Source organism: Danio rerio, chromosome 1, assembly GCF_052040795.2.
Source record: "Danio rerio strain M-AB ecotype USA chromosome 1, GRCz13ab, whole genome shotgun sequence".
Taxonomy (NCBI): Eukaryota; Metazoa; Chordata; class Actinopteri; order Cypriniformes; family Danionidae; genus Danio; species Danio rerio.
Window position 1 is genome coordinate 21,686,429 of NC_141021.1, and position 22,999 is coordinate 21,709,427.

At 34.9% G+C, this 22,999-nt stretch overlaps 1 protein-coding gene across 2 annotated transcripts in view; it reads right to left on the bottom strand.

The window, feature by feature from the left end:
• ndst3 (N-deacetylase/N-sulfotransferase (heparan glucosaminyl) 3) overlaps nt 1–22,999 on the bottom strand; it is a 403,362-nt gene that overhangs the window by 70,618 nt on the left and 309,745 nt on the right. For both annotated transcript variants that reach the window (XM_087237100.1, XM_087237099.1), the window contains exons 3-4: nt 5,685–5,772; nt 2,835–2,989 (exon numbers count right to left, since the gene is read on the bottom strand). In XM_087237100.1, the coding sequence (XP_087093226.1) occupies nt 2,835–2,989; nt 5,685–5,772 (243 nt within the window). The remainder of the gene's footprint in view (nt 1–2,834; nt 2,990–5,684; nt 5,773–22,999) is intronic.

Consider the following 22,999-nt stretch of genomic DNA (forward strand, 5'->3'; position numbering starts at 1 on the left):
TGGCCAAACTGACAACAAAGACAATATTGAGCCAAAAATGTACCTACTTTCTGAACAGTTGTACAGAATAAATTTTTAATGTAATCTGTATTTATGTGGTGGATTTATTGTGTATGGCCATACACCCAAAGCACTTCACAATTATGAGGGGGAGGGTGGTGGCTCTCCAAACCACCACCAGTGTGCAGTATCCAATTGAATGATGCGACGGCTGCCACAGGGCAATGGCGCCATTGCACTCAACACACACCAGCTATAGGATGAGTGGAGAGACAGTAGCCCCTTTAACACAGTGATACCGGTAAATATCCGAGGTCATGATGAGTAAAGACTGATGGAGGGAACTTGGTCGGGACATCCCTACTCTTTATGAGAAGTGCCATGGGAATTTAGAATAACCACAGAGAGTCAGGACCTCAGTTTAATGTCTCACCCAAAAGAAAGTATTCACTGACAGTATGGTGACCCCTTCACTATACTGGGGCATTAGGACACAGGTGGCAGTTTGAACACCCCATGTTGGCCTCAATAACACCACTTCCAACAGCAACCTAGTTTTCTCATGTGGTCTCCCATCCAGGTACTGACCAGGCTCAGCCCAGCTTAGATTCAGTGAGTTCAGGGTGATATGGCTGTGGCTATATAACACATTTTGACGTGTTACTTGTGTCATACTGTATATACATATGATTTAAATATGAGCAATAACATCTTGAACTTTAGAGACATATGGGGCTCTATTTTGACGGTCCATGCGCAAAGCGCAAAACGCAGGGCGCAAACGCTTTCAGGGCGTGTCAGGACGCGTTTTTGCTAATTTACGGACGGGAAATCTGCCTTGCGCTTCGGCGCATGGTCTAAAAGGGTTGAGTTTATTTTCTTAATGAGTTATAGGTGTGTTTTGAGAATAAACCAATTAGAGTCTCATCTCCTATTCCCTATAAGAGTCAGCTGCGTCGCGCCAAGAGCGCATTCGCTATTTGCAGGACGCAAAGTAAGTCTAAGTGGAAAACTGAGCATTTCACAAGCAAACAGTTAACAGTTAACAGTTTTTTTAACAGAAAACTGTTAAACAGAGCATCTACTGCGTGAGAATGAGAGATAATGGATCACTTTCACTTTCGCTCTTGGATAGGGAAACCTTTACGCACAGACATCAATTAGTCTATAAATAAATACTTTTGTTTGTTAAACGCAAATATTCGTTTCAAAACTATTTCTAAATTCAGTTTTAATTTCCAGCAAACGAATAAATGAATAATAATAGCAAAATGTGCTCAAAAACCTGAGTTATATCCTAAAACCCATGCTTTGCCCCATATGGTCTAAAACCTCACAGGTAGGCAAATCTAAGCTTGTTTTTAATAAAACAAATATACATATGGATATAATAAATAATACTGCAAATAATAATAACATTATACAAAAGCAAATTGTTATGAATGAACTGAAAAAGCCTCCCGAGATGAAGAAGACATAAAAGCAGTGGTTTTTCATATTTATGTAGGCTAGAAAATAATATGTTTTGTAATTTTTTAATCCTTTATATTTATATTATATATCTATTCTTATCATATCCTATATATATCCTTAATATTTACATTTTTTCAAATGTAAAGATATTTGCCTATTGCTCTCTTGTGCGTATTAAGCAGTGTGTAAGCGAGGCGCAACTCTGCACCGGAGTTTAGACAGGGTTAGTTTTGGTCTAATGAAAAATCTATTATAGATTCTCAAAATAGCAACGATCCAGCGGTCCGCCTCAAAACGCCTTCCTTTTTAGACCAGAACTCCTATGGGCGCAAAAATGAGCAAAAATGAGCGCTAATGCATTTGCTATTTAAACAGCGTAGGGCAACGCCTCAAAACCACTCTTGCCAAGCTGAAACTACCAAAAGACTACTGCATCATGCCTTGCGCCACACTGCGCCGGGTGTATGATAGGGCCCATAGGGTTCATCATGAAGTGAGTTGTTGTCCTGCATAATATTTGTAAATCCTAATTGATCATAAGTGTAATTGTGAGAGAGAGAGATAGACAAATAATTGTCCAAATTACATCACAAATGCTTGAGTGGGACTGCACAACTCGATGGATGGGTAGTTTACTTGCGTGACAATTAAGTTCTTCAGTGGGTTGTGCAAATATCCTCTTCTATAAAGATTCAGCTGTAGTGTTTGGCTTCCAAATACCTTCTAACTAAATAAAACAGGTTGTGTGACAATGAGGAATGCCAATGATCAGTCCTTTGTGTGCCAGCATACAGCAAGAGTCTTAGAAATTTTCTTGGAAGTTCCATTTTACAGACAGAGGAAGACAAACAGGAAGCAATAGAGAGGAGACAAAGTAGGTGATGCGAAAATGGAATGAACCGAATTTGCTCTCTGGTCACTTATATCAATTTACAGTATGCATGTCATTCTGTAGTACATAAAGGGTAAATATATGTGTCGGAGTATTACATTCTGCTGAAAAAATCTCTCTGAGTGTGGTATTAGAGTGCTGCTTCACAGAAAAAAGGGGGCAGATAAATGCAGGAGTGTTAGTGAGAGATAACTAAATGAGAGCACACACACTCTCTTTCTTACTCTTCACATTCAGGTGTAGGTTTCAATGATTCTGTCAAAATCATGAGAGGCACTTCTCTATTTGAGGAACAACTGAAGTCTCAAAGCACCTGTAAAACATGCATAATTACAGTTCATTTTCTGACACATGACTCGCTGTCGGCCTAATGGTTCCTTAGGTGAAAGAGTTTTTGGCTGGATATGATAATGTGTGGATGATGATTTTGTTCAGTGATTGTGTTTGGGTGAGGGGTACTTTTTCTCACCAAAGCAAAGTCTTTGTTCAGGATCATTTGTTCCATCAGAGAGGATTCATTGTGGAAAAGATGAGGCTGCATATGACTCCACATATGAGGAAACCACCAGAATTCATCAACATATTTCAGCAACAGATCATCTCCATCATCTTCCTCCTGCGTACCTGCACAAACAAACAGTAGTTCAACTAGACATTACGACTGAGGACACTTATGCCCATTGCACACTGGACACAAAGTGCTGCACCTCACGCCACATCTTTTACATTGTAAATATTATTTTCTGTAAGAGTACGCACACCAGGATCACCATTTAGCATCTGTTTGCATTGCTTTGAAGATACAGCGCAATACAGCGCATCTGGTGTGCGACCATCTTCAAAAAACATTTATAAATTCCAATAAAATCCAGTACACTTATTAAAACTTTCAGTACACTTTTCTATTTTTTTGTTTGTCTATCAAAGATTTCCAATATTATTGCACAAATATTTATTCTGTATAGCTAAAAATACTAAAATGCTAAAAATGTGATCATTTTTTTAAACATCATTATACACTTAATACATCATACTATCATTATTATAATGTTTATAATACACAATGTTGTCTTACAAAGCATTGCGTGTGCATGTCTATTTATACATTATAAGTGGGCATAGATACATTTTTTTTTAATCTAAATTAATCTCACTGCAATCTTGAAATTAATCTAGATTAAAATGGCTCATTTGAATTCTGCCGAAGTCATTCACAATATGTGTGCTACCCAAATAATACGTTTTTGATAATGGCTTTCTCAAGCCAGGTGGCACATTAAACCAGGGGCTCATCTCCTGTTTCCAAAATGCATCACAAACTGCTTGAAAACTGTTCTACTATGATAATTGGTGATGAAAATAAATGATGTTCAATAAGATGTACTTGTGTTCAAAAACTGTTTATTCAGTTAGATATAATTTAGGACATGTGGCGTATGCATATATTAGTGGCATTTTTGAAGAAAACACAGCATCAAACAATAACATGTCATGTAAGACTTTTTCGCCATATTTTCCGACAAGATCCACACACGCTCGGCTGTCAGTAAAAGACCACACACGCACACACACATACGCGCGCACACACACACGCATGCACGCACGCGCACACACACACACACGCACACACACACACAGGCGCGCACACACACACACATACACATTGCGAAATGTGAAAGTTTTTTTTCTTTCCATTTGGCGTGCGTTATTAAATTCCATAACACTTTCACCAGTCCTTACTCCTTATTTGCGTCTAATACCCCAGTTTGTCACGGGGGCATAAATGAAATGTTCATGAGTTAAAGTAAAACTGCTGAACTGCAGTTAAAGTCACCCAAAATTACAGGAAACTCTTACACGAAAGCACTTCATGTAAACACCTTAATAATATTTTTGTCTATTAAAACAAATAACTAGATTACTGATGTCCATGTAAACGTAGTCAGTAGTGTCTTCGAAGTAAGTGAAAGATCCAGAATTCCATCCTGCTGATTTGATTCAGAAGGGCACTATTTTGTCTGACAGCTCAACGGTCAGCTTTACATCTGCTCTAAAATATCAAGGTGACCCAGCTCCAAACCTAACTTTGAGAATAGATTAAAAGCGCTATTTATTTTAATCGTGCGGTAAGAGTCTCGCATAAACGAAGCACGTTAACGCCAATAACAGCCAACCACTTCATTCATTCGTTTTCTTTTCGGCTAAGTCCCTTTATTAATCTGGGGTCGCCACAACGGAATGAACCGGCAACTTATCCAGCACATGTTTTACGCAGCAGATGCCCTTCCAGCTGCAACCCATCACTGGGAAAGGCCCACCTCTTTTGTATATATGTAATGTGAAGTGCTGGCAACTCAGGTGCGGATCCAAATGCAGAGTTTATTAGGAGAATCCACATGTTTACCAGCAATCTACAAGGATTAGATTGCTGGTGATTGCGACAACATCTTTAGGAGTAGAAAAAACATACATTTAAATTGATGTTATTGCAAAAAAAATATAATATTATTATATATAAATATATAGTATTTCCCCTATCATATTAACATGGTGCTATTATTTTTATGCTAATATTTTGAAAAAAAAAAAAACATTTTAAGATTTAGTTCTAGAGCCCCTTAAAGCTATACTTTTTACACTACAGAACAAACCATCGTTTTACAATAACTTGTCTAATTACCCTAACCTGCCTATTTAACCTAATTAACGCAGTTAAGCCTTTAAATCGCACTATAAGCTGTAAAGAAGTGTCTTGAAAAATATCTAGTTAAATATTATTTACTGTCCTTATGGCAAAGATGAAATAAATCAGCTATTAGAGATGTGTTATTAAAACTATTATGTTTAGAAATGTGTTGAAAAAAATCTTCTCTCCTTTAAACAGAAATTGGGGAACAAAAATAAACAGTGGGACTAATAATTTAGGAGGCTAATAATTCTGACTTCAACTGTCTCTGCACTACAATAAAACCTAAAACTTGAACTGAAATAAAAGCAGATTATGTAAAACTCTTAAAACTATGTGCAAATAGTATAATCACATAGATAATACAATTATAAAAACCTCTTCCTGTCTTAAGTAGGTGGTTCTTGGCCAGAATAAGCAACAATTAGCAAAACTAATCAGTGCTAATACAGTTATCCACGCATATGAACACACTTCAGAAATAGAATGTATAAATTCTAACACGATGAACCAGAAAAACTTCAGAGTTGCTATGGCAGAAATCTGTTACCATGCCAATCAGAACATTACAGAACGTCTGTTGGCAGGCATTCATTTTAATTCACACATTAGTTTTCTCTGCATCAAACTTACCTGTATGAAAGAATTTCCCAGAAAATCCCAGGTTAAAGGTGAAGTTGGAGACGTACGACCTCAACGTGTTCTGCGTTTCCAGAAGAGCCTAGAAGATCAAACAATATATTCACCATCCACTACATTTTCTTTTATCCATTATATATCAATCAAGCGTAATATACACCAAGATATTGAACTACTCTGAATTAACATTACGCGGTAGTATATGCACGTGTGATTTGTGTATATGCGTCTAAGGATGTGATCGATCTTTCCAGCATGAGTAATGGCATTTGGGTTTGGCAGGTGCCTCATTGCGGCAGTTCCAATAAAACAGTCTCATATATTTCTAGCCTAAGACACCATGCAAATACAATCAATATCTGTCTGACAACTGACAGCGAGTGTGAGCGTGTGTGTCACTGTTTTGTAGGATATATGGTAATATCGCAGAAGGCAGGAAGGGGCGTGTTGGCTGACTTAGTCGGTGTCATCAAGTCATTACTCACAGAGCTCGGGAAGATATGCTGACACACACTCCAGCACATGGCAGACACACACAACCAGGAGAGCAGGTGTAATATATTTGATTTCATCCTCTGCTGAGAGTGTGCCAGTTATCCCTGATGACATTTGGGTAATTAGGAAAGGTGGGCTGTATCGTATTACATTTACGTTGTTACCTGAATTCTGAGTTCACACAGCACAAAAATAGCCCCCATTTTTACTCACTGACAGCTTTAGCAAAAATTACAATATATGAACATGGCAAAAATCAGTGGCAGAATGGTTTTTGTTCAATGTGTACATTTTTACAATTACCATCGCCAATGCACACAAAAAAATTGGCATGCTAAATATCTGCATCAGTCAGGGATTCAAAAAAACAGCTTTGCGAAATTCTGTTAATATTACTTTTGTAAATTAACAAGTAAAGTAATGCATTACTTTTAAGAATAAGTAATATTATTTGAGTTACTTTTAAAAAAATGCACTGCGAGTTACTTTTTACCTTGCTTAATTGGCTACTACAAAATATGTTGTTGAATAAAAATTACTTTAGGTTGATCACACACTCAATGAGAGAACGTGCTGTGAGAGAACAGACAGTCCGCTCTCACTCATCATCATCATCAAGTCTTCTTTTTTACAGCAGATGAGTCAGTGTACTATTCTAGTAACTGAATAACTCAGCATATTGGTTTATATTGAGTCAGAGTGGGTATCCGGTATGTTAATACTGAAGACGCAAACCATTTCACAACAACTGTCAATGTAATGAACTGGTTTGACCGGTTCACTTAGAAGATCCGATTAAAAACAAACGATTCGTTAGCAAATCGCCCGTCATCACTACAGACAGTCAGAAACAGAAGTAATGGCAGGCCGGAGACTTTTTGAAATGGATTCTTGTTTTTTTCACTCATCCAAGAAAAGTGAATAGTTGTTAAGGGTAGATTATGTGTAAGTAAAACTCTTGACAACTGTAAGAAACACAACATTGAAAAAAACAAAAACAAAACTGGATGCAAAGCACTAAACCCGCATCTTCAGTTAAACAACAAATAATTGACATAAGTTCACACTCCCCAGGTAAAACAATTAATTTGACTAATAAAAAAAAAAAAAAATGGTTACTGCTTTTATTGTTGAAGAGATGCAGCCACTGTTTACAATGAAAGCGACTACGTTTTGGAATATAGTAAAAAAATTTCTCTTTTAGGAAACGATTTAACCATTTGTTAAGCCCATGTGAAGCAATTTATTCAATGTATAAAGCTCAAAAATTTTATTTGATTTGGGGATGTTTTTTATCGTCTTACTGTTCATTTTGTTATTAAACATTTTAAAGGTTTAAAATCTGTTTTTGCCTTATAAAGGCAAAAAATATAAAATATAAATTATTTTATTTTAATACTCTTATGCTTTATTGCAGTCTTTATCTAAATGGACAGGGAATTTAGTTAACTGATAACACAAAACATACAAAAGTAGCAAACACATTACTTTACAATGTTTTCATTAATCTGTATATACAGAATTTAAAAATCTGGGCTCAGAAAGTTCTCAAAATATATTTTTAAGAGAAATAAAGGTATAGTTTATGTAGGTGGTTTATAAATGCAGAGCTTCTCTATAAAAAGGTGAAAAAACACCTGCAAGTTTAAAAAGAGATCAAGGGGGGGAGGGGGATAAAGGCCCTTTCAAAATACACAAATAGTCGGACACAGCATAATACAACATCATCCAGAAAGTGTAAGGAAATAAATAGAATTAAATATGAAACAAAAATAATTTACAGAGAAATGTGTAGGCTCCACAATTCGACTTACTCCAAACCAATCTCACTTATAAAGAATTTTAAGTCAGCATTACGGATATAAAACATAATTGTGTTCCAGATTTTTAAAAATGTGTTTAGTTTGTTTGTCATCCCATATCGCATTTCCTCCATGGGCAACATGTAACTTAAGCTCCTAATCCAAATTTCGAAGACAGGCACATAATCTGACTTCCAATTTTGTAAAATAATTTTCTTTGCTAATATCATACACAAAGATACTGCCTGTGATATATATTTATGTCCAATTTATGAAGTGTCTCCGAAAATGCCCAATTTTGGATCTGGTGACAGACTTATCCTGTATACTTCAGATATAAAATTAAAAATGCTCTGCCAAAATGAACTAATTTTATGGCATGACCAGAATGAGCCAGTGTACATTCAGAGTTTTTACATTTGTTGCACAATGAGGAAGAATTTGGAAAAAATTTACTTTTGAATAATGAAGTCTGTGGACAAAGTAAAATTGAATCAGTCTGTGTCTCGCGTTGACAGAGCAATCATGAATTTTGTAAAGATAATCTTCCCATGACTCATGTGATATCAGTGTATTTAGCTCTTTCTTCCACTCTTTCCTAATTTTGTCAGTGTTATGTTTTGTGTCCAGGTAATAATAGACAGGGCAACTTTTTGAGCAGTGTTGTTGGACAATTTTTTCCAGAGTGCTGTTGCTTGGCTACTTTGCTGCAAAAAAATTGGTAGAAATTGTTTTTGCAAACATTTTTTGCAAAACAATTTGAAATGTAAGTTATTTTGTATAGATGTATACATGATGTGAGGTTATCCCAATAAACTACAGTAAAATAGGTAGTAGTAATTAACACTGTTTACTTTAGTACGTATTTCGGGCTGTACGTCTTTGCTTTTACTAGAGTACAAAAGTGTATGCGGTAGAATATATTCTCTTTAAGAAATTAAAAAGTGCAGATTTAATTAACTTTATTTTAATTGATCACTTCACCCTAAACTCACACTACTATTTTTCACGTTGGGTGACCTAGAAGGTGTCATCAAGTCATTACTCACAGAGCTCTGGAAGATATGCAGCCACACACCCAGGAGAGCAGCTGTAATATATTTGATTTTATCCTCCGCTGAGAGTGTGCCAGTTATCCTTGATGACATTTGGGTAATTAATTCCATTTACATTTGACTAAACAACAGCAACCAAATCAGCACAGGTACTCACATCCCTGTAATCAAATCGACTTGCCCACGCGAGGGAGTCTATGTGCGGTTTGCATCTTAACCTAATAAAGTGGCATTTTGATGGAGCGCTCATTCATTTAAAATGATCTGGCCTCACGAGCGACTGTCATTTAATTCAATGTTCATGTTGTAATGTGATATTACAAAAACTGAAGCTTTTGATGAGACACCGTACTGAATATTGAGTGGAGGGGGTTACGTGACTTATGGGAAGTGCAGCCTGATGTTCGATGGATCATGGTTCAGTTTGCAGGAATTGAGAGTGAGTAACATGAATCCTATTCTGCCTGCTTTCATATTATATTGGCAGCAAAAAAACTACGTTGAATGTTATTGCATAGTATGCATCTGACACTAAATAATGTTGATTAAATTATGTTGAGAGTCTAGAATCCCATGATACCACAGGATAAGATTTCTGAAAGACAGTGAAGTGACAACTGACATTGGAAGGTACTAATTTCTTTCATACACTGTAAAAAATATCTGTTAATTAAAAGTTTCTATATTTTGTGATTCACAAGGGTTTTCTGTTAACAATTGTGTACTATTAACAATTGTGAATTAACTACTAACAATTATGAATTGCATTATGGTACCTTGATCTATGCTATGATGACTTTTGATGTTAAATAATCAACTCTAGAGTTTCATTTCTATTCTATTCTATTCTATTCTATTCTATTCTATTCTATTCTATTCTATTCTATTATCGGAAGTAATTTATATTTTAGAAGTTTGAAATAATAAACTGTAATGTGTAATAAGTAACATATAATGGAATAGGTTAGTAAAATAACAGAAAATTAACTGCCAGTTTATTACAAGGTTTTGTGTCATAATATACAAGTTTTTGACTCTTCTAAAGCATAAAAATACCTAAATATGTTTGCAGATATTTAAGAAACATGCCGAGTGAACATTCTTGTTTATCTAAAAAACAATGCTAAAGTCAGATATTCTGCTTTGAAAATGGGCATTACGAGCCTGAACGTCTGCCTTTGATTTGGTCATTTTACCCGCCCAATGCCAGTTTAGCCAGTTGTATTTCAGCACCCCGAGTAGCCTTGGTGGAAAACTGTGCATTTCATCCATTAAGTCAAAAAAGCTCGCAAAGTATGCGTCTGTGAACAAAATGTGGCAGTAGCAGACTCCAAAATGAGGCACAGATTCAGAGTTCCACATGAGGTGGTTATTAATTAGCAAATAATATAAATATTAAGAACGTAAACATTAGGTATGCAGGTTACATTGTAACCCCGTGTCATAACAACATGTCACATGAGGAGATTTGCAATGATAGGCAATTGCAATTGGGCTGTTTGCACCTGAAGAAACACGAATGATGCACTTAACGCACTTCCACGAAATGGTAATGTTTATTATCTGATTAATAAATATTAAACCTTATTAACATTACTTAATGTACATGCTGAATATATGTTGGATTGCACCAGTTAAATTTCAAACAGTTCATTTTATTTTCCAGATCTGAGGTGAACAAGTACAGCAATGAATGTCACGTAAAATGGCATTCAAACTTACATTGTTAGCATTTAGCACTGAATAAAGCACATGAGGTGTACCTGAGGTGATCATTGTCAGTTGTTTGTTGTTCAGCTGCAAAAAATAGAAGCCTTTTTTAATATTTCAATTCGAGGTGTTGGTTACAACAAAAACTCATTTTAATGTGGAAAATATTCCTTCTATCGCGTGTCATTGCTTTTATTTAGAACATGACTCAAATCAGCCTTTAGGCTCGACAGTCAGGCACACTGTTGTTTGTGTCATCAATCTGGCATCCTGCGCTTGCGTTTGTTTTGAATGAGGTGTGCAATACCTACAGTTGAAACCAGAACTTTTATACACTGTATAAAAAGACACATAACCATTTAAAAAAGTCAGATGTTAATGTGACTAAACTTATCTCTTTTAGGTAGGTTAGGATTATCAAATTTGTTTCTGTTATGCTTAATAGCAGAATAATGAGAGAGATACTTTTTGAGAAAGTTTTATTTGTATGTAATTAGGTTTGCATACAATAGGATTATTATGCTTCTGAAAAAGCTTAGATGATGGTGTCAAGGTTTTGGAAGTGTCTGATTGGCTAATTGACAATATTTTAGTTAATTGAAGGCACAACTGTAGAATAGTATTTAAGCAAAACCTCAACCTGCTTCCTTGTGTGACAACATGGCAAAATCAACAAGCCAGAATCAACAAAAAAGGCAGATTACAATTTGCTAAATTACACTGGGAAAAAGACTAATGTGTGGAGAGATGTCCCGGGGTCTGATGGAACTAAGATTGAACTGTTTGGCCATAATGACCAGTGTCAAAGGTGAAAGCTTACAAGCCTAGGAACACCATCCCGACTTTGAAGTATGGGGGCAGCAACATCATTTTGTGGGATGTTTTGCTGCAGGAGGGACTGGTCCCCTTCACAGCATAGATGTCATCATGAAGAAGGAACATTATGTAGAAATACTAAAGCAACATCTCAAGACATCAGCCAGGAAATTAAAACTTGGCCACAAATGGGTCTTCCAAACAGACCATGACCCTAAGCATACTGCAAAATTAGATCAAATGTGCTTCAAGGACAACAGAGTGCATGTTTTGGAGTGGCCATCACAAAGCCTTGAACTCAATCCTATAGAAAATTAGCAAGACAGCCAACAAATATGACGCAGTTACACCAATTTTGTCAGGAGGAATGGGCCAAAATTCATTTAAACTAATGTGATAAGCTTGTGGAAGGATACCCAAAAATTTGACCAAAGTTATACAGTTTAAAAGCAAAGCTAAAAAAATAAAAAATACCAAGGAAATGTATGTAAACGTTTGACTGTCTAGAAATTAATAGAAAATTCTCAAAAAAAAAAAATCTCTCATTATTGTGGCATTTAGCAAAATGTAAATAATTTAATCCTAACAAACCTAAAATAGTAAATGTTTAGTATGATTTACCATAAGACATTTAAAAAAATGATTATGTTCCTTTTTTAGAGTGTATGTAACTTCTGGTTGAAACAGGAACTATCAGGTGTAGTATGTTGGATCTGCATCCAGTGATTGAACAAGGTATTCCAGTCTAAATTCTAAATAGTTTAAATAGTTTTTTTTTTTCATCTGAACACTCCAATGACGATGAATGCCTGAGCATTCTGCCCGAGAGGCATTTCAAAGATGGCCACGCCGAGTGAAATGACTTGCATTAAAGCGACTTTGGTTTATCTTTGTAATATTTGTGTTATTTGATAATTAAACAGCACCTCATGTGGATTTTTATATCTCTGATTCTGTCTCATTTTGGAGGCTGTTACAGTTTTCCGGAGGTCGCATGAATCCAGCCACACATGCATTCACAGAGGCAGCATTCTAGACCGAAATTAAATAGCCTGTGTTTTTCGCCTGACGGTAGGCAGAGTTACTCAGACCAAAACAAAGACAGACATTCTGACACAGAACGTATATTTTCAAAGGAGAATAACTGACTTTAGCATTGTTTTTCAGAATACAAGTATGCTAAATTAACTATCTGCAAACATAAGCTGATACTTTTAAGCAATGTCGAATGTTTTTTAGAAATTTTAAAAGTAGAAATTACGTACATAAAACTGACTTACCTCCAAGCAGGAGCAACTTCAGCAAGTGATTCAAATTTTAAAGCAAATTAAAATCCATCCATTTTTGGCTTTCTTTCATAGGCTCCTAGTGTTATTTTATGCTCTGCTAATGGATGCCTTAAAAAAGTAACTCCATTCACTTTTTACTCTATGCTTTCCTTGAATAGCAAACAACAAACATTACCTCATCTTACCCTGCTCTCCCCTACATATAAAAACACGAGTAAAATGTAGATGGGATGTAGTCTGTTGCAGGAGCGAGAGGCTAGAGTGCAAATAAAAGAAAGAGAAGGGAACACATTTAATATTGATGTGGGAATCTGGGATGTTGGGAATCTGACATCACAAGATAACAACGTCAAACCTGAGTGCCAGAAAGATGGGAGGGGAATGACAGGATGAGAAGAGAGATTGAACCTGAAATGGATGACAGAAGCAAAAGAGAGAGACAGAGCTATTCTAGGATATTTTTACAAACGCAAAGTTACCCATTCTCTCAGCAAGCTGTGACACGTGGAGGTACACGCATAATATGCAAATCTTTTCCAAAATGCACATCGAAAATAGCAACACAAACCATAAACATGTCAGAAAAGTTGTCCACAAAACTTCCTCGGTTCATTTCTAAAGCCTGCACTCACGTCCTCTGTCAGGGTCCTCTTGATTAAAATGCAACAAACTGAGCTAAATGAATTATTTAACGGTTCGGTTTTAAACAGCTCTGTCTTAAATCGATTCCTTACGTTTACTGAGCACACTTCAAAAGAGTACGCATGAATCATTAATGCATTAATAAGCCAAAGAAGCAGCTTCATAATGGCATCATAGTTCTGATGCTTCCCATCAGCTTGAAGATTAGGCGTTTGCTGTCATAAGAGACTGAAATAGTGTGTATGAAATAATCTGTTTTACTATCGTTTATTATCACCAAAACCTTTATCTACTTTTTTAAGGGTTATTTAACCCAAAAATTCTATTTTAACCTCAATATTTTGTTCTCTCTGATATGGTTTTAAACCTTTAACCCAGTAGTTTATTCAATAACACTTTATTTTGATGGTCCATTTGAGTACTGTCTCTTAATATCTGTTGATACTGCTTCTTCAACAGACATTTAACTGACTATAATAAACTTTGCAAGTACGTGTCAACTTACACTAACCCTAACCTCAACCTTACAGTCTACTTATAATCTAATGAGAATTACTTGACATGTAGATGCCATCAAAATAAAATGTGACCGTATATTCTAGTAATTTCTGGTTTTGAGGTTACTGTCAATTTTCGAACTGGATTTTATTAGGCCAGTCATTTTTCAAGTTTAACACAGTAATCATTTAAGTCTTAGTTTGTGGTTATCACTAAAAATGTTCACAAGTTTTACACATGCTGTGAATTACATAAGGATTGGTGAGGTTGGTCTGGTTGTAGTGGAAGTATAAAGCCATAAATGAATTGAAATGAAAGATTAAAAAAGCATATATGCCAGCTTAGCAGCCTTGGTTTGAACAGCTCATGAAACTTTATGTAACTAATAAATTATATATTGTAATTTCATCCACCCCTATCATGAGTCATAATGTTGACATTGCCTGAGCTCTCTAATATATAAATGCACATTAACTGAACTAAAGGTGGGTGGCATGGGCCAAAATTGTATTACATGGTATGAGTAATTTTATTTTACAGTAACAATGTATTTCACCATATAGTTACTTTAATAGGTAGCAATTCCAGAAAATCATCAAAAAATGGTTATAATAAATAAACTTATATAGGTGGTTATTTGAACATTTTGAAATATATTATTGATGCACAATTTTGGATTTTTGCAGAACACCTGTAAAAATCAAACTCCTTTTGGCTGAGCTGATGGCAGTATATTTTCTATTTGTGTGTTAATTAACAGGTTAATTTAGAGTTAGGTTTGAGATTTTTATTCCCCATAAAGTGCTGTACAAACATTTAAACTCTGTGATCCAACTATTACCGACATGTAGGAAGTTTAGCTGCATTTTGTGACAGGATAAGGCATACACACAAGGCTGTTTGACACTATTCTCTGTACCTATTTAGTCAGTAAAGCACCACAGACACACACATCTCCTCCGAGTGCATGCACACATGCAATGAACTCCTGGAGACACACACACCCGTCATCATCATCCTCATTTATGCCATCCAGAAAAAAAATGGAAGTTTTCTTTTTATTCAACATACGGTATCAAATTTCATTAAAACAGCTCTCTCCTATCAGTCCACACTCACATCCAGTAACTTAGAGTTTGTCCAGTCAGTACAGTTTATAACAAAATATCATAAGTAAAATATCATTCATTACAAGTTTATTTTAAAAAGCACGTAACTTGTTTTGCATTTAAGAGATATATCAGTTGAATAAAACATTTCACAATCATATATTAGCAAATGTTTTGCTTATATTTAAAATATATAAACATTATTTTCTATTCAATTATTAGCAAAATATTTTTCAGTGTTTGCATACACTTCACAGCATAGAGTTCATTAAAATAGAAGTAAAATAACATTCTTTAAAAGTTGATTTTTAAAAAGCATCTAGTTTTTTTTTTCACTTGAAAAATTTTCCATTTATTTATTTCATTGTTGAGGATTCCTAAAAATAGTATAAAAACCTTGTCTCGTCTTGTTCTTGTGAACTCAATCTCATGTCTCATCTTGTCTTGTGAAGTAGCACACTTCTAACAAATGCCATGAATTATGTCACAAAATGCTTAGTGTTGTTTTATATATCGGTCAGAATATTTATAAAAAAGGACTGACTTAATAAATGTGATACCAATATACTGTAAAGCATAATTCAGTATGTTCTCTATTATTACTTTTTGCTAGACAATATTGCTCCTAAGCAGCCTCCTGCTGGGTCATAGTGCCTTATGAAAAATGTACACAGGGGCTGCTGTGTTACACTAATAAAATTAAAGAAAAAAATGTTAGCTCTTTCTAGAACCAAAGCATCAGTTGGGGTCCTAAAATCACAAGTCTGATTTTAATTCTTGTGACAAGCTTTCAATTATGGGGAATAGAAATTTCAAACCTGACTCCAAATTAACCCGGTAATTAACCCTTCTAAAAACACACAAACAAAGATATTGGCATCAGCTCAGCCAAAAGAAGTTTGACTTTTGCAGGTATTTTGAAAAAATCCAAAAATGTGCATCAATAATATATTTAAAAAGGTTCAAATTACAACCTACTGTATATAAGTTTATTTATAATAACCATTTTTAGTCGACTTCAATAATGCATATAAAAAAGAAATATTTCACGTCTTAATTTGATTTGTGTTTATAACGTTTATGACTTTAAGCATATCTAAAGAGCTTTAAGCATATCTAAAGCGCTATTTAGCAGCCTTTGCTTTTGAAGCAGCAACCTTTGAACTCCAAAAAAAGCTGTGAAAAAAGTAGTTATGCCACACCCGCCCAAGCAAATCAGTGACGTGCAACACAGAGGCAGCCTGATTTGCCAGGTGTGTGCAAAGCACTTGATTTGTGGTTCGAATACAATCCTGCCTCCAATCTTCAGTGCAAAATTTACACTTACACTCCATCATAACATCACAACTCACAAGACAACTTTTCCCCTCAACGGGAAATCTCGTTGTGATTTAGTCTTGCGAGATCTTGTAGCCCAAGATCACGTCACACCCCTACTAACTGTGTATGTTGCTTTGATTTTTCTAAGGTTTGCAAAGGCCCAATGTGAATCATTCATGTTACTAGGTGGACATTAGCACCTATAGGAGAGGCTGTTAGTTGGCAAAGATTGCAGCGATAAATTGTAGCACAAGTGGCTATTTACCGAGGGATATGATATTGTACACAGAGTTATTCTGTACTACAGTTTTAGGTTGATAATGCAAATTAGCCAATATAAATCACAGGTAAAAGAGAACACAAACTGCATGTGAATTAGACTTTCTCACTTGTTAACAAGCCATGGTGTACACAGAATGAAAAATCTATTACATCTGACAATGTATTCTGCGGTGGATATACTGTTATACCACCCAGTCCTAAACAGGACCCAATGTCTTAGAGAAAAATAAAAAATAGTCTTCACTTTAAATTTGAAGTGCCTCAATAAAATTCACTTTGTATTGTTGAGGACAACAAATGTACATCAACTAGAAAAATTTGACTTGAAATTTCCCAGTCAGTTCATTAAATAATGAATGTTTTCATTTGTTGTGATTGAAAATCAGGGCTATTCTACCAAATATTAATTTTACTTAAACAAATACCTATAAATCGTGAATCCAAGAAAACTTGGTGTCTTAATTTGCACAGAACACACACATACATAAGAGCTTCATTACTCTCTGCCAACTTCAACTAAGATCGCACACAATTAGGCTCATCTTTAAACTTATTGTCTTTGCTCGACCTAAACTGCCATGAATGAACTGAAGTCGTGGAATCGTTAATTTGAATTCATTAATCAGCTTCAGCCTAATAAGTAACCGCATACGCTTCAATCCACAGAGCCAGTAATCAGACAAAGTAATCAGAGCGAACAATGATACGGCTTCTTCAAGGAAAGTGCATTCTACTGACTTTTGCTCCACAGAAATTTAATCAGTGCCCTTAAGACGTAATGGAGAGATGTATAATTCACTTGTTCAATACAGGTGTGCAGTATAAATGGGCAGTTTCACAAGACTGCTCGCTGAATTGTTTTAACTAAAGGCAATGTTTAAATAAAAGTTCAATTGTGTTAAATATAATAGACCATTGATATTATGTTAGAAAGTTTATTATATATATAAAAAATGGAAATGTAATATTTAGGGCTCTTTTTCCCTCAAGGCAAAGCTATGCGACAATAGAAAAACATTAATCAAAGTCTTTCAAAGTCTTTTCAGTCTAAAATGTTTGCCTCAAAGTGTTGCAAGACAGAAACTAATGATAATGATGTCTTTATATTCTATTAAAGTAAATAGTCAATGGTAGATAATTAATAAGGGATGATGTACAAACATGTCAGGGCCAGTCATGCCTCAAAACATTCAGTCGTCATGACATTCATATTTATTACATGTCACTTTCAAGCAGAAAAAAAAGAAAGATGCATGACCAAATTTTCAAGGCCTGTTGAGTTCTTTTCATTCTTTTTCAATTTTAATTTCTCTGAACTGAATTTTTTTTTGTGTAAGTTCATTTCATTTTGATACCAAAGTAGTCAAGATTTTTTTTGGAAATTAAAAATAATGTCTAATTAGAAGCATGAAACTTTATACTATATACAGCAACAACAAATATTGATTAACCTTTTATCGGAAATATTCATTGGAAAAATCCTGGAGTGTTCCTGGAGGTTATTACAAGACTTTTGAACTTTATTGACTTTTTGAATTTACATGAAAATAATATTGCAATCGTGTCAATCGTGTAGTTAACTTTATTTATCCCTGTAGAAAATATTATTTGCAGCACAGTCACAAAGACATCTGATTTGTCACATTTGACATTTATATAAATAAATAAATAATTAAAAAACCTAAAGTATCATGGTTCCCCTTCTCTAAATAAATATCCAGTCTACTGACCATCAATAGACATTTTCACAAGACTGCTCGCAGAATTGTTTTAACAAAAGGCAACGTTTAAATAAAAGTTCAATTGTCTTGCAGAAAATAGACCATTAATATTATGTTAGAGAGTATATTATATTTTTTAAAAATCGGAAATTTAATATTTAGTGCTCTTTTTTCTCTGGAGGCAAAACTATGTATGCAACAAAAGAAAAAAAAAAGATCTTCTAAAGACTTTTTTCAGTCTGCCAATGATTGCCTCAAAGTGTTCCAAGACAAAACTAATGAAAATTGTCTTTTTATGTTATTAAATATAAAAGTAAATAGTAAAGGTGGATATTTAATAATGAATGATGTATAAACATGGGTCAGTTATGCCTTATAGTATTCAGACGTCATGACATTCATGTTTATTACATGTCAGAAGCATGACCGAAATTTCAAGAGCATTTTCATTCTTTTTCAGTTTAATTTCTCTGAACTGCATGTTCATTTGTGTAAGTTCGTTTAATTTTGATACCAAAATAGTCAAGTAATTTTTTGGAAGTGAAAAATAATGTCTAACTAGAAAAATGAAATTTTATACTATATATACAGCAACAACAAATATTGATTAACCCTTTATCGGGTAATTAATGAAATACCCATTGAAAAAATCTGCTGGGTCAGTTGGCATTTTTGTGTGGAGTTTGCATGTTCTCCCCGTGTTTGTGTGGGTTTCCTCCAGGTGCTCCGGTTTTCCCCACAGTCCAAACACATGCGGTATAGGTGATTTGAATAAGCTAAGGGCATCCATTAGGTAAAACATATTCTGGAAAAATAGGCACTTCATTACGCTGTGGTGGCCCCTAATAAAATAAAGGGACTAAACCGAAGGAAAATGAATGAATAATATTGCAATCATGTCAGCGCAGTTACCACGTATGGTTTCTCAAATGATAAAGGGTTAAAAGCTTATCAAATATTACCTTAAATTATGCACATCTGTTCTAGATAAAACTATTCTATTTCCTCCAAGTATCATTTAAATTTTCCCAAGTTCTGTTTCTCAGGATTGTCTTTTAAAGATTTGATAAAGGGTGGATGCTGAGTGATTATCATGGTTGCCTCATAGCATTGCTAGCATTTCTGTGTGGTGTTTGCATGTTCTTTCTTTATTTGTTTCCTCCAGTTGCTCCGGTTTCCCCCACAGTCTAAAGATATGTGGTTTACTGTAGGTAAATTGAATAAACTAAATTGGCCATAGTGTGTGAATGGGAGAGTGTGTGTGTGTTTCCCAGCACTAAGAGTTGTACTTTCAGTGCTGGGTTGTGGCTGAAAGAGCATCCAATGTGTAAAATATAAACCAGAGTATTGGTGTTTCATTCCACTATAATGACCCCAGATAAACAAAGGAAATAAGCCAAAGGAATGTGAGTGAGTGATTTGATAAAAAATTAAACAATCTTCTTACAACTGAATTAATTGATTAGCTTTACTATTGAATTCTTCATCCGAAATTGACCAAATTATGAAATATTCCACATTATACTGTAAACGCTGTTTTTATGACTGGATTCCACTGTTCAGTCCATGCATGTTTCGGTATCATTACACTCATACATAGGAGTAATTTAAATGATGAGTCACTTTTATTATCAAACAAATTATTGTTATGTCATTTGCATTTTGCGCTTACAAAGTGTTATAAAATAGTGTGTTATTTAAAAAAAAAATTTGGTTTGATTTTTATGTTGTGGGTTGGATTTAGTGCAAAAATCGGATAAGTATAGCAAACCCTAGTAACTAACTACAGTAATTAATAGTTATTACACATACAAAGATGTGTTGATTTTTTGTTCTCTTTATTTCTATTTATCCAATGAAGAGGTGTGGAAAAGAACAAACTGTGAATGTGTGTGTGTGTGTGTGTTTGAGTGTTTGTGTGTTGAGAGGTTAAAATTAATGTACCAACATGCGATGTCACAGCTAAATTAACATATGAATGAATGAATAAAAATGTGCACCATCAATGCATGTGAAATTACTTTGGGTAAAACAATCAGCCACATGCATAAATGTACACGAAAACACCATTAGAGGCAAGCCGAGTAACTGACATAACAAAACACACCTTTTTTTCTGTGCAGCTGCCAGAAACCATAACATTAACTGGCAAAATTTACCCTAGACATCAAAAATGTAATAGAAATGTAGCATGCTCATTTTGCAACCCATTAGCATGTTGAATCTTTGTATGCTTGCTCATGGTCCTAAATGAGACAAAAGGGCAAATAAAAGTATTACTAAAATATATAAATAAAATAAAATTAAATAAAACAAATAAAAATCATAGGCAAACTAATATTTCTGACCATTTGGTAAAATGACTGTAACTAATAATAGGGCTGCACAGTGTATTGTTTCAGCATCGATATCGCAATGTGCACATCTGCAATAGTCTCATCGCAGGATGTGTAATGTTGATTTGGGATTACAGTTCAGTACACAGGATCTGTGGAGCCAACTACTTGAAGAATGAAACTTTATATTATATACAGCAACAGCAAATATTGATTAACCCCTTATTGGGTATTCATTGAAATATGTCATAAATAGGTCATTACAAGACATTTATTTTTTTTTATGACTTTTATTATTGAATTTGTATGCAAATAATATTGCAATTGTGTCAATGAGTTTACCATGTATGGTTCCTCAAATAAAAAAGGGTCAAGAGTTTATCAAATATTACCTTAGGGTTACAGTACACTCAAAACAAATTTGAGTTCATGTTCTTGATCTTGTTCAAACTACTTATTTAAAATGAGCTGAAACAACACAATTCTGAAAAAGCTGTCCAAAACCCGCCCAAACCCTTAAAAAAAAAAAACGCCCAAAATATTAGATTTACATTTAATTTAATTACATTTTTATTTAATAAAATTTAATTTAATTTAATTTTAAAATCAAAATTACTAGTTACTTTAACTGTCATAATGTTTAATCATACAGCAACCGACACCAGCAGTCACAGAAGCACAACATAACCAGATCTCATCGAAAAACTGCCGCCCTTTTACCCTCACACTGCACTTAATTTTAGAGGGGTTTAAATTCATCCTATTTGTTTTTTTTAATTCTTTTAATCTTAAGGAGGTGCTTATTGTCAATAAGACGACGCTTCTACAGTATATTTGCTTTTGCTGTCAATTGTGAAAAAAAAAATCAATAAAGGTGTCATGATAAATCACTGTGAGTTTAACTGCAGGTGCTGTGTGAAACGCGTGCACGCGAAAGGAAGTCCGGGGAGTCAGATTTAAATACAACTTTCCTTCACCTCCTGTTGTGGGTGGGCACATGAAGTTTACGCTATGCACTGGTCACTAATAACTGAATAGAGTAGAGGCACACAGTTTTGTTTTGTTGAATAAATTGCATATAAAATTTACATTTCCAAACCGCCCTAATTTTGTCAACCCCGCCTATACCATTTTTTTTACCCACACAATCAAATTCAAAACCACCCAAATGCAGGAAACCACCCAATCTGGCAACACTGATCTATCATTCTATTTTCTGACCTTTAGAAATTAACTCATTTAAAAATGACATGCCAAGTTAGTTACTAATGTTTCACATCCAATGAAAAACTAAATCATTTAAATTCAAACAAGCATCCATCATGGAAATGACTGAAGCAATGTCAGATATGTATCTAATTCTGGTTAATTAAATGCACGATGTTAATTAACGTTAACACGTACTGTAATTTAAACATCGCATGAAAAGTACTTCAGATATACCTGGAACATAACACAAATGTGTCAAGGTAATGTGTTAGGGCTTACGTCTTTTTAAATGTAAAAGGCTCCTCTTGAGAGTATAAAAGGATACCAAAGTTTTTTCCAAACCTTAAATACAGTATTAGCAGATCTGCAAGTTTATCAGTAAGTTTGCGGTGTTCAGATCCTCATAAAATCACAGTGAGGGGGAGAAAGGGACTGATAAGCAGAGTTAATCAGATTGACCGGTTTTTATTAGACTGCAGAGTGAGCAAATTATATTTAAAGCTTGCATCGCAGCTGTGCTTCATTTCATTATGTACACACACGCAGACGACCCTCTGGTGGGAGATAAAAAACACACAGCCGTGACAAAACCTGGTGTATGTTTCTCACTCATCCATTCTATCTCTTTCCCTTCAAAAGCACTGTGCTCTTTTGGGTTCTTACATTATCTGTTCTTCTCCCTGAATGTTTTCTGTTAGTCTTCTCTCTTCTCGCCACTCTCTGCTGACATTGAGGGCCGATCAGGGAGAAGATAGAGTGACAGAGATGCATGTTAATGACCTGAAAGCACTGATCGATTCCTCACAGGGGAGAGATAGAGAGAGAGCGAAGGAGGGAGAAAAGAGTGAAAGAGGAGGAGGGGACCTGTTGAAATGCTGACAAATAGTTGAAGACATCTGGGCAGGCAAGAAGACGAACATGCCCCGAGAGAACGACAGAGAGAAAGAGAGAGGGAGAGAGAGAGGGACAAAGAGGGAGAAAGACAGACATTTTTACAGTTTTGTTAGCAACATGTTCCTTAAATA